Source organism: Haplochromis burtoni, unplaced genomic scaffold, assembly GCF_018398535.1.
Source record: "Haplochromis burtoni strain Fernald_Lab_line unplaced genomic scaffold, NCSU_Asbu1 Contig_35, whole genome shotgun sequence".
Taxonomy (NCBI): Eukaryota; Metazoa; Chordata; class Actinopteri; order Cichliformes; family Cichlidae; genus Haplochromis; species Haplochromis burtoni.
This window is the reverse complement of record NW_024582396.1, coordinates 1753259-1769289: the sequence shown is the minus strand read 5'-3', so window position 1 is coordinate 1769289 and position 16031 is coordinate 1753259. Positions and strand designations below refer to the sequence as shown.

Here is a 16031-nt window from a genome sequence, read left to right as displayed (position 1 = left end):
CTTGCTGACTCCTGTATTTATGTATGTTTTTCTGAAAAGTCACAATTCAGTAGCACGGCAACAGGAAGAGAACAATGGATGATTTTGCTGCATTTATGAGACAAAATCACACACCTGCAAAATGCACCATTAGTCACCTCCTGAGGGTTTAAACATGAGTATCAGCCTGTTGAGCGGTGAGCAGCTTTATTTTCTACACTCAACGTGTCTGAGATGAGTTACACAGCCTCACATATTGGACAGCTGAAGTAAAACATGGTGCATTATGCCAAACCATTTCAAAAACCATTAATCTGGTAAATTTCTCAAACTCAGAAAACACGAGTCTGTATTTAAAAATTTTATATATATATATACATATATACATACATATATACATACATATATACATACATATATACATACATATATACATACATATATACATACACATATATACATACATATATATATATACACATATATATATATACATATATATATATATACAAATATATATATATAAATATATATATAAATATAATATATATATACACATATATATATATATAACATATATATATATATCACATATATATATATATATATACATATACATATATATATATATACATATATATATATATACATATATATATATACATACATATATATATATATATATATATACATATATATATATATAATATATATATAATACATATATATACATATATATATATATATATATATATATATATATATTATATATATATGTGTATATATATATATATATATATTATTTTTTTTTTTTTTTTTTAACAACTTATACAGTGATACATTGGTGGACTCTGACCACACAGTGAAACTTATGCAAAACAACCACCTTTTGAATGAGTCTACATCATTCACAAATTCAGCCAAATCTGTTAATTTATGCAGCGCATTTAAACACAGCAGCCAATCAAAGGACTGCACAGCAAGTAATCCACCAAGTTTAATTTCCACACCAAGTTTACTCTCAAATAAAATAGAATAAACAGGTTCCTAAAACAAAAACAAGGTGAAGGTTTGCAGCACTCAGCCATGCCTCTGTGTGCTGGGACAGTCAGTGTGGTTACACCCCTAAATTTAAGCATCATCATGGCATTAGTTAAAAATAAACTTCCAACTTTCCCCATGTGGGACAATGAAAGGATTATTCTATTCTAAATCCACCCCACTACAGTTGTTATGACGCAAGAAAATAAAGAGTTCAAAAGTATTTCTTTTATTTGGAAAAATATCAGGATTCTGTCACCTTTCAAGCCTGAAGTGGACTGTTATGAATCTTCCTTTCATTCGATTTTCTGTTGGGTTGTTTTGTTAGCAGCGTCAGGCTCCACGCTGACCCTCTGACCTCTGTGTTTGCCATTTGAACCACGCCTGAACAACAAAGTTAATGTACTCACAATAGTGTATGCCAAAGTGTGGTACATAATGTACTGTAACAAAGTGAAAAGCTTCCTGGAACTGATAGTGAGACATTAGGCTTCAAGCTAATGGAGTTGTTCTCCGGTCTTTGTCCCCAGTTCATTGTGACTCCTGCCTGTCTCTTTGGAACATGGGTTCAACTAAAGATCTTCAAAGCCACAAGTGTGGCCTTTGCAATAAATACAGGAACGCAAAGGTGGATTTTGAGGGTGAGGCAAAAAAAAAAAAAAAAACGGTACTAGAAACAAAGACAGATTGTGGGTTTTGTCTATTTGATCAGGAGAAGGAATCAAATAAAGGTTAGGTGAGTTGACTGCTATGTGTAGTTCAAAGCTATTTAGCAAAGATTAAAGACGGTATGTGTTTAGACCAATACTGACTCCAAACAAGCAGTTTAGGTACAAGTGAAGGTGTCAGGTTTATGTTGAGGCCAGAAGATTAAAGTGTATGGTTTTGTGCCATACCAGAAAACAAAGTCTTACAAGGCTGTATTTACGGAGCCCCCCAGGGGACATGGGAGAAAAAAAAATTAGGGAGCGAAAAAAAAAAAAATTAGGGAGGAAAAAAAAAAAAATTAAGACGGACTTTTGCGAGATCTCGCAAAAGTATTGCGAGCGCTCGCAAAAGTATTGCGAGATCTCGCAAGTATGCAGCTGAAAATTTGCGAGCCGCAAATTTCGGATCTCCAAAAGTATTGCGAGCCGCAAGTATGCGAATCCGCAAAACTCCAACAATGGCGGCAGCTACTTAGTTGTAATATTACTCTTTCTGGGTCACAAAATACACTTTTAAGATATTTTGAGGCGTGAATGTAGTTGTGTAAACGTCAGATACCTGCTCGGTTTACAAGACATCACATATTTGCAAAAGAGCTCCGACGTTTTTGGAGATCTGACACCCACTAGCTCGAAGCTAACGGGAGGTCGAGACCTACTACAGCCGGGAGGAACACCGCTTTCCCGGCACATCGTGCCTCGACCTCCCGGTCGGCTTCGAGCTGGCGGCCCTCTCGAAGCAACGGAATGTCGAGACCTAAACGAGGAACCCCTTTCGGACATCGTCTCGACCTGGGCCATCTGGCGGCAAAACTTGCGGCTCAATAACTTATTGCGAGATCTCGCAATACTTTTGCGAGCGCTCGCAATACTTATTGCGAGATCTCGCAATACTTTTGCGAGCGCTCGCAATACTTTTGCGAGATCTCGCAAAAGTCGCTATTTTTTTCCTCCTATTTTTTTTTTTTCCTCCCTAATTTTTTTTTTCCTCTATTTCCCCATGTCCCCTGGGGGGCTCCGTAGTAATTAATATAATGAAGAAGAATCTATGTGAAGTCCCTGTATGTAGCATGCTTATTGCTTTTAAAGGACACTGTAAGAAGCCCGCCTCATGCACTACCTACCTTTCAGGGAGAGCACACACACATCAGGAAATCCCAACTTAGCTCTATGTTTGTGTCAGCAGAGACTGCCCCTCTGTGGCACTTACAGGGCAATACAGGTGCCTCCAGGTAGATGTTGGTAGATGTCAGAGCCAGTGTGGGAGACCATGTGGATGTGATTGTACAAAGAATAAAAATAAATAAACAATGAAATAAAAAAGGCGGAAGTAGTTTCGGGAATACAGCAGCGATCATTTTAACGAATTAAAAAAATGCATTTATTTCCTTATTTATTTCCCTTCTTGTTTTTTCCCATAAAACACTAGTATTCCGGGTTAGGGTTGTTAGGGTTAACCCTAACCCTGGCTGTTAAGGCTTTACGTCGGGGCATACTTCCTCGATTGTTCCCGTTTACAAACGCCAGGTAGCTGTTAGAAAGGTTATTAAACAACAACAGTGGGGTGCAAGTTTGTAGAAGAGCTGGTTGTGGTGGTTGAAGGCGAGTCCATCAGCAGACCGCTTGATTTAAAGTCCCCGTTGCTGCTGGCTTCATGCCAGGAGTCAAAATGGCGGATGCTGGGAAAGTTGCTCAGCTTGCACAGAACACTCACAGAAGGGTATTTTGAGGTAGTTAAAATCGATAAAGATGTAAAAGCGGAGTTATGTATAATGTTATGGCCACTTCTGTGTGAAATGAAGTGAAAACCAGAATAAAGATCTTTAACTCGGGAGATGTATGTTGTTTTGAGCAAAAGCGTTGGAGTAGCTAGCTAGCGCCCCCTAAAAGCCCAGGAGTCCCGAGAGCGGTCGTTCCCAGATTATATCAGCTTTGTGGTTCACGCCCATTCGTGCTCCTCAGCTGTGGCGGGTCCTAAGAAAGTGAAAGTATTTTTTTTCTTGTCGTTTTCTTCTGCGCACAATGCTGCCGTGAACGCCGCAATCTCCTCTTCGTGGAAAAGAAAGGTGCTGTAGCTTCTTCGGTGAGTTTGGCTCGCTTGTTAATACGTAAATTAATACATAAACAAACGAGTCAGTATAATGCAAGATGAAGCTGAGTCAACAGTCCCGTCTTGCAGTTCAGCTGGATGAGGGTTTTGCCAAACACCGGTGTTTTTACTTTCGATTTCTCATTCTGGGTTAAAGCAGCTGATGGTGTTTTTTTCCCCTAGGGGTCGATTTTAGTTAAAGTTCATTTCTATGTGTTCAAACGATGGTCAGGTTTCCTTATTGTTTTTTTGTTTTGTTTTGTTTTTTTAACTTTTCAGCTATTCGCACTACATTGAGGGCACTTCCGAAACAAGAACTTATATCACTGAGCATGCGCAATGCTACACGGGTATTTACAGTGACTGTTGATATGCAGATCAATAATACAGTAAATAATTATCAGGCAACAGGTAAAATAAGCGTTTGATTTGCTGCTGAGTGAGAGTAACTTCTAAAAAATGAATTTATTTTTAGCAAGCAGAACAAAATGCAACAAAAAAAAAACACGAGAAAGTGCGAGCCATACAACATATCTTCATCTGAAACACCGATTCCAACGATGTATTGGCCCCGTTACTGTTTTTACTTTGAAATGTTTATATGATTTCACTTCAGCTTGTTTTTCCGTGTTTTTCACATGAGTGGTGATATGCAGTTAAGCCTGCAGTTATCACACTAAGCTCCAAATAGTGCTCTGTGAAACAGCATCTCTGATGCTTAAATTATGATATTTTTCTTTCTTCTTCTTTTACTGCTCCCTTTAGAGGTCGCCACAGGGGGTTATCTGCCCCCATCACCTCGTGCCTAGCTTCTTTCTTTGTCTCACCAACCTCCTGTATGTCCTTCCTCACAAGAATCCTCTCTGAGCTGTCCCTCTGGTGTATTAAGTGTAAATCTTAGCATCTTATTAAACCCTTTGTTTCCACATAAAGGGGACAAATGTTTTAGGTAAACATTTTGCATTCTACCTATCAATATTTTACAAGCTCTAAAGTTGATAGGAGTTGAAACTGGTCACTTACCTGCCTTTTTCAGTCCCCGTGACTTCATAAGTACAGGGAAATGCACATATCAAGGCCTGAAAAATACATTTAATCTTTGTCAACAACAAAAACTCTAAATGTAACAGTTTTTGCTCTCTACAATTATTTATAAAAACCAACACTAAGTCTAAGGGGATATATTAAACTGTTGTAGAGAACATCTGAACACCTAATTGGTTCTTGATTTTAAAGCTACATAATGTAAAAATATAGTCATAGTAGAAAAATTTCATTGGCACTGAAGAAGGCTAGAGGCTAGAAGATAAGTCTGGTATGAAAATCCAGGTAGAGGGGAGACGTTTAGTATGATCTACCTTGTTTGGAGCCACCTGTCCCACATGGTGATATGACTCCTGAAAGTTTACCCAAAATGTTCTGTTTAAAAATGTATCAGGTGAATTATCAGAGCACACATCAAACATTCAGGGTACCAAAGGTTTTGACTACGTGAACTGTCTTTAGTGCTTGAGGTGAATGTCAATCAGCTGATTGCCATCCAAAGAGATTCCTCAATACTAAAAGCTGAATGGCAGTCCAAGAGTTTTAGTCTCATGTGGTGTTAAATTAAAAAGTAAAGTTTAGCTTCCTTCATCTCAACCTGGAGAGATGAATCTGACTGTCCAAATGAAGTAAACTTTGTCATTAGACAGCGTGCACAAGGTTCTTCGCAGACATCCACATGCCTGCAAATGTTGTGTGACTGTGCAGCCTTGTGTGTAGAAGATTACAACAGAGCACCTGTGCAGCGACTTCAGAGTGAAACAGGAATGACTGCTCTGCGCCATGTCTCCAGCTGTCTGTGTCCTCAACATTGGATCATTCAATTTCTAAAGACCAGGGTCACAATGATTGTTCCTCTTGGTTAGTCTTTGTTACAAACATTAAACTGGGCCTGTTTTGTTATTGAAAGCATGACGTATCCCACTTATTGATGCTCAGGCTGGTAATAAAAAAGCATTCTGATCAAAAATGTGATTGTGGCACTGGCATTGAGTGTAAAACTGATTTGGTTGGGTTTTTATGGCCTAAATGTGTTTTTAACCTTCTGTGTTTTTAACCTTCAGGTGGGAGACACTGACTGAGTTTTTGTGGACTGACTTTGAAGTAAAATGTTTCTCACTGACTTTTCGTCTTTTCAGGAGCATCTGCCATTGTTATGGCTCTCCAAACCTGTCTCAAAGCTGCGCTGAGGAGCAAATATGAGAGCCTGGATGAAGCCTTTTCCAAAAGCTCAATACTTCCTTCGAGGCTCTGCTATCAGGATATCAGGTACAACTATACAGAGCCTGAATTCTTCCAGCATGAGTACAGACGCCTGGATAGGAGCTTCTTTTTTCCAGACGCTCCACTTGCAGACATTTTATCGTGCAAATGTCAACATAAGAACAGAAATAGAACAGTCATCACTATAGGAGTGAGCGGAGTCGGAAAAACCACAATGGTGCAGAGCTGTGCTCTTGATTGGGCCAAGGACAAGGGGTACCACAGCATCAGCTTCCTGTTTCCTCTCACCTTCTGGGAATTGAATCTGCTGAAAGATAGACTGAGCCTGATTGAGCTTCTCCAGACATTTTACCCTGAACTGAAGGAGCTTGATGCATCTGTCCTAAATGAAGACGGGGTGTGGTTCATTCTCGATGGACTAGACGAGTTTCAAATCCAGCTCAACTTTGACTGTCCAGCTGTGAGTGATGTTTCTGAAGCATCAACTGTAGACAGTCTTGTCACTAACCTAATCAGGGGAAATTTACTCCCAAGAGCTCATATATGGGTAACGTCTCGAATTTCAGACGAATATCAAATACCTCCCTTTTATTTGCTGAAAAAAACGGAGCTGCGGGGATTCAGCGATGAAGAGAAGGAGCAGCACTTCCGAATGGTCATCGGTGATGATGATCTTGTCAACAAAGCCATCAATCACGTGAAAATATTGAGGAGCCTGGACTCCCTGTGTCAGATACCTCCGATCTGCACCATTATGGCAAGTGCTTTAAAGGATCACGTAAAAGGGCAAAAGGGTTTTAAATTGCATCCCTTGAGTCTAACTGAGATTTACAATCTGGGTTTCGGTGCGCTGGAAGCTAAACACTTGCCTATCTTTACCAAGCTGAAGAAGGTGGCGCTGCTTCGGGTGGGAGTGCAGAACGTCATGTATGAGGATGACCTTTCAGGAAACGGGATAAGTGTCGAGGAAGCTTTAGCTTTCGCAGAAACATTCCCGCTTGTTTTGAGAACGGAGACGGGACTGAACGGTACCACTGTGTTTCGCTTTGGCCACTTGAGTGTTCAAGAGTTCCTGGCTGCGTCTTACAAACTGGAGGACATCAAAGCTCAAAAAATGAATTTAAGCTCCTGTATTCAGCATCAAGTGGATGAAGTGCTGGAGAATAATGAGGGAGTCTCTGATCTCCTACTTCGTTTCATGTTTGGCCTCATTAAGGAGCGCATGCTGTTGCCACCCAAAGATTTGCTCTTTGGCTATGTCAAGAAGAAGATCCTGAGCAAGATATCGTCCTACAGCACCGTCATCCTGTTTCACTGCCTGCGGGAGTACGACAGTCAGGCGTTGCAGGAGGAGGTTAGGTTCTTTCAGAGGTATGGCGTTTCTCAGATCCCAGGGTTCTCACTGATGCACTGGAGAGACTTGATGCAGAGGATCAGAGCTTTTGAAGGGATTCGAGAGACTTTTGAGATGGAGGTGTCAGTGAGATGTGATGACAAACTCATCAAGAATATTCCAGCTATTTTCAAATCCAGGAAAGCCATGTAAGTTTGTACTTATTGCATTCACTGAATTTTATCCATACGCCTATTTTCTTAACCACTTATCCAGGCCATCTTGGATCCAAGTTGTTATAGGGCGAGAGGCAGTGTTCACAATTACAGGGCAGTATGTACAGATGCTACACACATATTCGTACATTTAAATGAACTGAAATGTTTTATCTCACATCATATGACAAAACTGTGTTCCTTCAGGTAATGCAGGACTTTTGTTAAACCCCTTGAATTAAAGCTGTAAGTCAGTGTGTCAGGGGTTCGATTTAAAACCCACTGTGATTGTGCACAGAGCTGTAACTGCAAAATTATTTCATTGTCTTCATACTTAAACATTTGCCTGGACATGCAATATTTCCCTCTTTGCCAGATGTCATTAACTTCTACCTCTTTGCAGGCTGAAATTCTCCAACCTGACTGACAAGAGCTGCCCAGCGTTGGCAGCAGTCCTAAGCTCAAAGGAGTCATTCCTGAGGGAGCTGGATCTGGGGTACAACAGCTTCAGCACCAGTGGAGTCCAGGAACTTGCAGAGGGCCTGAACAGTGTGACTTGCAGGCTGAAAATACTTCGGCTGCAAGGCTGTGGACTGACCGCAGAGACCTGTCAGTATTTGAGCCAATGCCTGATGCAACACCAAATACTGCAAGAGCTGGATCTTAGCAGCAATGGAATAGGAGATCGGGGGCTGAAGCTGCTGTCGCATGGTTTGGGAAGTTCTAGTTGCCGGCTGCAGACATTAAAGTAAGTGTTCAGATGGTAAAGCGTTTTTTCTCTATCAAGACCCCCTAACGCTTTTCTGACTTAATTTTTTTGATTAATTTTAAACCCCAATGACATTCTCAAAAACAAGTTGTTTTTTTTTCTTTTGCATAAAGTAAACCCTCAAATACTTCATCATTCATAAAGCCGATAGTTACTCTGTCACCACAGACCAGTTATAAGTCAGGAAAAATTGCAAATACTCCACAGTGAAAAAGGAATTGTGGGGGGAAAGAAGCTATGGTATAATGGGTTATGTTCCACGTAAGAGATCACCACCTACTGAGCAATCAACTCAAAGATTAATAGGATCTAAAGTGTTTGTCTCTCCCTGATGAGCATTGGTACAGTTTGCATGGAGGCGAAGAAGACTTACCGTTTTATCTCTGGGTTTTTTCTATTTATTCTTTACCACGTCTCAGGCTGTTAAATGCCACCAGGACTGCAGCTGAAAGAACGACACTACCTGTCTTACTGTTTCTGCCTGGCAGCTGATTTACCTGTCCATTAACACCATTGATGCTACCAGATCTTTGTCTCTTTCATGTGAACATGACCTTACCTGCACTGATAACCCTGAGTTGCCTAAGTGAGCTGATAACCACATTCATGTATTTGCTTAGCCTGATTTATGATGTTAGGATAAGTGAAGCCAGATAATGGAAGCTATCCAGGATACGTTGAATTTGCTTCATAGTGCAGGTCATAGGTCTCGCTGACAAACACGCCCAGTGAGACAAAAAATTGACGACATAAATGAGCATCACAATACGCTCTAATTCAAATCACACCAACAGACCGAAACAATCTCATCATCAGACTGTTGATTTCATGAATTAATGAGGAAATGAGGTAAAAACTGTGTTTGCTGAGCTCTTCAGTCTGTCCGTCGTCAGTCCCCGAGATCATCTGCACATCAGTCAGGCCAGGTTTTAAATTTCAACAAATTTTGCAAAAAATTCCAAATCAGTGTTTTTACTTTTAGTTTCAGTTGTTGGGTGTAAAAGACCGATTTGTATTATTGTAAAGCTAAATTTGTGGCATCTTTAAATAAAATAAAAATGTAAATAAATTAAAAGGGTTGTATGGATCTGGATACCTGTGTATTTATGTTGTATGTTTATCTTGATATTAACATTTTTAAAACATTAATAATATATTACTGAGGAAAAAAACCCAAAAGAAATCAAGCAGTTCGAATACTTTAAGGAGTGATAGTGTAAATGCTGCACCTTTTACTCACAGCTGTGCACATACAATATTAAAATGACACTGATAAAACCATTCCTCACAGATGAAATTATGTTGTGTATTTATCGTCTGTATTTCTTACTCATAGGTTGTCACAGTGTGACATTAAAGAGGCTGGCTGCTATGATCTGGGCTCAGCTCTGCGGATAAACCCTCCTTTTCTCAGTGTGTTGGATCTAAGCATCAATTGGATTGGAGACGAGGGGGCCAATGAGATATTTAACAATTTTGACATATCGTATCTAAAAAAGTTGGAGTAAGTATGGCTTAATCTACAGAAAGTCCTTTTTCCAGTAACATACCAAAGCATATAAAAGTTGGGTTCATAGATAGACACGTTTGATTTATGGGATAAATGTAGGCTTTAAGTGTGGTTAGTCTTGATTTAGTGAGTTGATCACAAATATCACATTAACTCGAGGGAAATTTAAGCCATTTTTATACACAGTCCCCTCTTTTTTGTGTGTCTTTTTTTGTGCGCCAAAGCGGATCGTTTACGCCTAGTCAGCCCCCATAGACTACCATGTTAAAAAGAACCGCTTTAAAGTAGACACAACCATGTTTACAACCTTCTAACAAAAATATATTTTGGCTTCTGTGGACAGTTGGTGTTTGGAGGAATTTATGCCGCTAAGGTTTAGTGGCTACTTTGACAGATGTAACTGTAGCTACTAACTGCAGTCACTGAACTGGATTTCTCCAGTGTTTTGGTGCCTTTTATGAGCTTTTAATACAATTATCTGACAAATAATATGGCTGGAACTAGTGTATATATTGTGCTCATACGGTTTATTATTCCACTTTGTTAACAAAGCTTTAGCCGCTAACTTAGCTTGTCACCCTCTCCAAATATGGTCACTTCCAAAAATATCATGGTACCATAATGTAGCTAATGAGGCTGCCATTTCTGCTTCCATCTTTTATTTACAGCCAATAATTAAAGCAAAAACTCTGCATGTTTAGCCCATATTTATGACTGTGACTTCATTATACTTTGCAAGAAAGCCAATTTAAAAAAGAAAGATGTCTGTCACCACAGATGTATGGATAACTGCTGCTTATCAACATAAATTGATAGATTTCACTCATATGGTCTTTCGTGTCTTTGGCAGGTTGTACTGCTGCGGCCTCACCGTGCTGAGCTGTGAAAGTATTGGGGAAGCTCTGAAGAGTGAAACGAGCACTCTGTTAGAACTCAATTTGAGCAACAACAGCTTGAAAGATGCTGGGTTTAAAATCATCTGCGAAGGCATGTATGCGTGGTGTAGTCTCCAAAAACTCAAGTAAGCATGACCTGATTACACACTGACTGAAACAAAGAGACGTTAAAAATCCTGGCAAAGATTTATTTTTAATCCATTTATTATCGATGAATATTTGGCCTAACACATTATTCATGTTTGTGGTATTTCTCCTCAGTGTTTCACGATGTGGAATCACTGGTGCGGGTTGTCGCTACCTGGCAAAGGTCCTCTGTTCAATCTCGCAGCTCACCGATGGCTGGATGGGAGTTGGCGAGTGGCAGGCGGTGGAGCTGATAGACCTGGACCTCAGCATGAACCACATCGGAGACAAAGGAGTGAAAGAAATTTCACCCGGCCTAATGAATCCTTTGAGCCACCTGAAAACTCTGAAGTGAATCTTTTTTTCTTTTTTTTTAAACCAGACTCCATAATGACAGCGTGGGCTCAGTTTGATTGAAAGAAAAGCTTGCTGTAACATAGCTTTTTGCTTCCTTTCAGCCTGAGTTACTGCAGTTTGACTGACAGCTGCTGTGCAGAGCTCGCCTCTGGACTGATGTCAAAGGCGAACATTCTCAGCGAGCTCGACCTGTCTCACAACAACCTTCAAGATAAGGGAGTGAAGAAACTCTACATCGGACTCCAAAGCCCGCAGTGCAAACTTGAGAAACTGTCGTAAGTTATTAAACTTTTATACTATGTTTAAAAAAACAACAACAAAAAAACCTCTTTCTAATAAAGTTAAACGAGTCAACACATGGGCTGTATCTGCAGTGGCACATTAGATCAGTGCTTCTCAAACTTTTCACAATGAGTACCACCTCATAAAGTATATGGCTGTTGAAGTGCCACCCTTATGACGGACATTAAAGTACAGTAGTATAGGCCTATTTAACACCACATACAGTTTACACGAGACAGTTTTATTTCTTATGAATGCTATTTATTTAACTGTCATAAACAGGATGTGACAAGTGATGATAATAACAACTGTACTGCAATAAAACATTCACAGCAGGTGGGATATCCGGTCTTTAAATAATGACCTGATGAATCCTGCTTCCAGGTCCAAACTACTCTGCATTTATTAAGGCTGTTGTGTTTTTAACATGTTTTAATGCTTTGTATCTTGTTCTATTTAATCTCAACAAGCCCCTAAAAACAGTCAGTGATCACTGTCGGCCTCTCTCAGTTTTTATTACCACTCTTCATTTTAAAGCTCAGTTTTTAAACCCTTACGATGTAACTACAACCCTTACGATTATCTCAGTTGTTCTCCTGACTCAAGTTTGGTTCGTTTACAGCATCCTGTGATTGCATTTGTCCCTAACCATCGAGAACCCTCACGTTAACTTTTATCGAGTGGAAAAAAGTTAGCGTTCATCCTCCAGCTTCACTGTGTTTATATTGTGCTAACCATAGCTGTGTAGCTAGCCACAACGCAGCACATCATTATATACCCGACTAGCCCGACTTCAGTAACCCTACAAACGTCACTGCTGTTTAGTTTTCTGTCTTCATTTATGTTGGAAGTGGTAGCAGAGCTGTACGTTTGAATTTTTGCTGAGGCGGTTAAGCTGCCGGAGTTTTGGCTTCACGACCCTACAAGGAGCTTCGGCATCCAGGCGATAGTTTCCGACTCACCCACGACATCTCCAGCGCCCCCACCGATTCTCCCGGGGGCCTCCGACACATCGATGGTGGCTGGGATTGCGGCACGGCAGCACTGCCGAAAAGGGCTGTGTTTTTTACCGTCAGTGTGACAACTCAGTGCCGCATTTGCAGTTTTAAGGCCCAGGGAAATGAGCCCACCAGCACTCTCTAGTGGCCGTGACGCTGGCGATAAGGAAAGGCTGCTCTTCATAGAGGACTCACGCTCAGGGAGACGTTTTCTGGCTGACCCCAGCTCCCAGAAGAGCCTCGGGAACTCTTGTGTTGTCTTTGCATAGCTCCACAATCGTATATTATTTAATCTTTAAAAAAAAAAGGAGTTTTCCCGCATACCGCCAGAGAGAGCCCAAGTACCATGAGTGGTACGCATCCCACAGTTTGAGAAAGACTGGCTTAGAACCAGTGAAGTAAAATTCAGGTTCTCAGTTTATGTGAAAAGACTACAAAATTAAAATTTACAAATATATGTTAAAAAATCCTCACAAATATGTTACAAAAATAAAATAAAAAAACACAAACATTTATGATGGAAAAAATAGTTGAACAGTTTTTCGTTGTCACACTTCAGGATAAAGTTGGAAAGAATTCACATCCGCACCGGCCCTCAAGGCCTGGAGTTCCCCCACCCCTGCAATAAGTGAATCTTTTACCCATTTAACCATGTAAAGCAGGGGTGGGGAACTCCAGGCCTCGAGGGCCGGTGTCCTGCAGGTTTTAGATGTGTCCAACACAGCTGATTTAAATGGCTAAATTACCTCCTCAACCTGTCTTGAAGTTCTCCGGAGACCTGGGAATCATTTGAGTCAGGTGTGTTGACCCAAGGTGATATCTAAAACCTGCAGGACACCGGCCCTTGAGGCCTGGAGTTCCCCACCCCTGGTGTAAAGTGAAGCAATTTTGTTCCTCGACTAATGAAAGTTTCCCTCTTGAAATTTTGCATAGTTCTTTTATAAATTTGTACTTTTTTTCCTCAAATGATTTTTTTCGTCTCTTTGTGGCTTTAACCTTCAGATGATATTAGCCCACTCCACTCTCCACAAATGGGCGAGACCTTAAATACTTCCACACATATGTGTTGCTAAGTTAGTGTTTTTGTAGCACAGTCGACTGTGAGCCCAGTAATGCACCCAGATGTTCAGATCTGTATTTATAACAAAACATGGTGACAAGTTGAAATATAAGTCAAATAGAATTTGCAGCTTCTCTTAATTCAAAAGACGTGCACTGGAGAGACTGTGTGTCACCGTCTCCATGAGATAAAGAGTAACAAATTTTTTTGATTTGCCCTTGAATTTATGCAGTTATTGCTCAAATGACAGAAGTGATAACAAACATGTCCTGTTAATGTTTGAACACAAAATACTTGCCCAAGTTATTTGTTAATAACCAAATGATGCACCTCGAGCTCGGGTAAATGCATGTGCATGTTTGTTTGCAGACCCACACTGTCGGGGTAGACTGAGCTGTTCTGTATTTCTGTTTCTGTTCAGACTGAGGACCTGTGGCCTGACCTCGAGGAGTGTTCAGTTCCTGACCTCAGCCCTGAAGTTAAACCCATTCTTTCTGACAGAGCTGCATCTGGTGGGCAACAGGCTCGAGAACTCTGAAATCAGAGCACTCGTGGAGCTAACGAAGAACCACAAATACACACTCAGGACAATAGAGTGAGTACCAAAGATGTGAAAAATGCTCAGATAAGAGCAGGTGGGTTTCTTCTTTTGCGTTGTTGGATGGTCATTCACAACCAAGAAAAACGGATAATATTTAAGTATCGTAACACTGATAGTTTCTACTTTTATTTAGTTGTAAAACGTGAGACCTCAGATGGTACTGTGCAAAAGAAAAATTGTGAGATTTTTAAAACCTGGGCACTATTGTTCCATCTCTTTGGGTCTGTTATTAAAAAAACACAGAAATGTTTGTTTTCATTCAACGTTGAGCAAGAATGCTGTAATTTAACCAACAGCCCTGAAACAGTGGGAGTGTAATGGCTTAAAGCAACGCTCCACATTAAAGTTGTTTATTTTCCCCACTGATGGGCTCCAATTATAAGTCTCTCTCTGAGGTATCACATGATTGCATTAAAGCAGTGTAAACATTAGGTAGTACTCACATTCACGGCTTCAACACTGATTTTCTTGAATATGGTGGATTACACTGAGCACATGCGACAGATCCCAGAGTCTTTCACATCTGTCAGGTGTTCAGGGTGAATCTGAATCTGTGAAGAGAACAGGGCACCAGCGGTTTCTGCTTCCCGGCTGGACTGACTGATGTCCCTGAAGTTTAACTCACTTTGGGTTACATTGTGATGACTAAATGTTTCCTGTTAATCATCACCCCCAAAATAGGAAAATAAGACCCAGAACTGTCCTTCAGTATATTTCTATCCTTATCTTTTCACTATTCATAACAAATTTCACTCCCTTTATTTCAAGCATTCATGTGCCTTTTTTTGTTATCTTATCTTCCAGTGTCTCAGTGGACTGAAGAAGAAGTGAGACAAATGGCTCTGTCTCCTTATTTGCGCAGAAACTGGATGGCTACCACATAATTCTGTTCAGTTTGAGTTTCTGACTTAGAAATAGTGTAAAAATACCAAATGTGCTTTAAAAGACTAAATGTTTAATTTTCCATTATTACCTCTTTGTATATAATGTTTTTTTAACCAAGTACTTTATTTCTGGGCCATAGAAGAATTGCCCCACGTCTTGGTTACGGTGGCCATATTCCAACAAATGAAACGTTGCTAATGCCGAGAGGCATGTGGTATGTGAAGGACAAAGTTATTTCACGTGAATGTGACATTTGTAGCCAAGTAAAAACAATAAGTGTAAAAACAAGCTAACATTTTTATATACGATATTGTTCATAATTTACTACATTCTCGTTTTTTTTTACTGTAATATTGAAATTGTTGAACTGTTTGTTCTGTCAGCTGGTGCAAACAGCGTTACAAGGTACTTCACATAAGTTATAAACACTGACACATTACAAAATGTGGTAAAATGAGAGAAATGGCTTAAATTAAAGCTAAACAGAGTGATAATAAAACACTCGGGTGACATTAAAAGTTGTCACAAAACACTCTGAGAATCATCTTCCATCGCTTTAATCAGTTAGTTATTTATGAGAGTTTCTATCATATTCTGCCCAAACTGTAGCTGGTCACTTTTAATTTTCCACCTTGGGTGTAATATGTTTACCTGCAGGAGAGCCATGGGACAGCTTTCACTGCCTTTTTTCACAGCTGTTCAAAAACAGAGATTTTGGATGCCTATTAATGTGGAGCATTTTCTCAACATTTGGCACGGTGTCCTGGTCACCCAGTCACACTCACTGTTTACATATCCATGCAGTTTTATTTGTGTGATTCCTCTTGAATGTGATGCATCAGCAGAACTGACCTCATCTCTGTAAACCGCACACAATAAATGCCTCTATTTTTGAACCAAGCAGTGCCGGTTCAT

The 16031-nt window shown here is 40.0% G+C and overlaps 1 protein-coding gene across 3 annotated transcripts; it reads left to right on the top strand.

The window, feature by feature from the left end:
- Positions 1 to 2747: 2747 nt before the first annotated feature.
- On the top strand, positions 2748 to 16012 carry LOC102307072 (NACHT, LRR and PYD domains-containing protein 12). Of its 3 annotated transcripts, XM_005919313.3 has the most exons (9): positions 2749 to 3810; positions 6000 to 7626; positions 8036 to 8380; positions 9738 to 9905; positions 10762 to 10932; positions 11069 to 11284; positions 11392 to 11565; positions 14052 to 14225; positions 15036 to 16012. In XM_005919313.3, the coding sequence occupies exons 2-9, from the start codon at positions 6017 to 6019 to the stop codon at positions 15049 to 15051; spliced, it is 2874 nt and encodes a 957-aa protein (XP_005919375.1). In that variant the 5' UTR covers positions 2749 to 3810; positions 6000 to 6016; the 3' UTR covers positions 15052 to 16012. The 3 variants fall into 3 exon arrangements, with proteins under 3 accessions (XP_042075543.1, XP_005919375.1, XP_014188146.1); XM_042219609.1 differs by lacking the exon at positions 9738 to 9905 and having other exon boundaries at positions 2748 to 3810; XM_014332660.2 differs by lacking the exon at positions 2749 to 3810 and having other exon boundaries at positions 3821 to 7626.
- The last annotated feature ends 19 nt before the right edge of the window (positions 16013 to 16031 follow it).

Coding starts and splice junctions, on each gene's coding strand:
- LOC102307072 (XM_005919313.3), top strand. CDS start 6,017: ATGGCTCTCCAAACCTGTCTCAAAGCTGCGCTGAGGAGCAAATATGAG. Junction 8,381..9,737: donor TGCCGGCTGCAGACATTAAA/GTAAGTGTTCAG, acceptor TCTTACTCATAG/GTTGTCACAGTGTGACATTA. Junction 9,906..10,761: donor TCGTATCTAAAAAAGTTGGA/GTAAGTATGGCT, acceptor TGTCTTTGGCAG/GTTGTACTGCTGCGGCCTCA.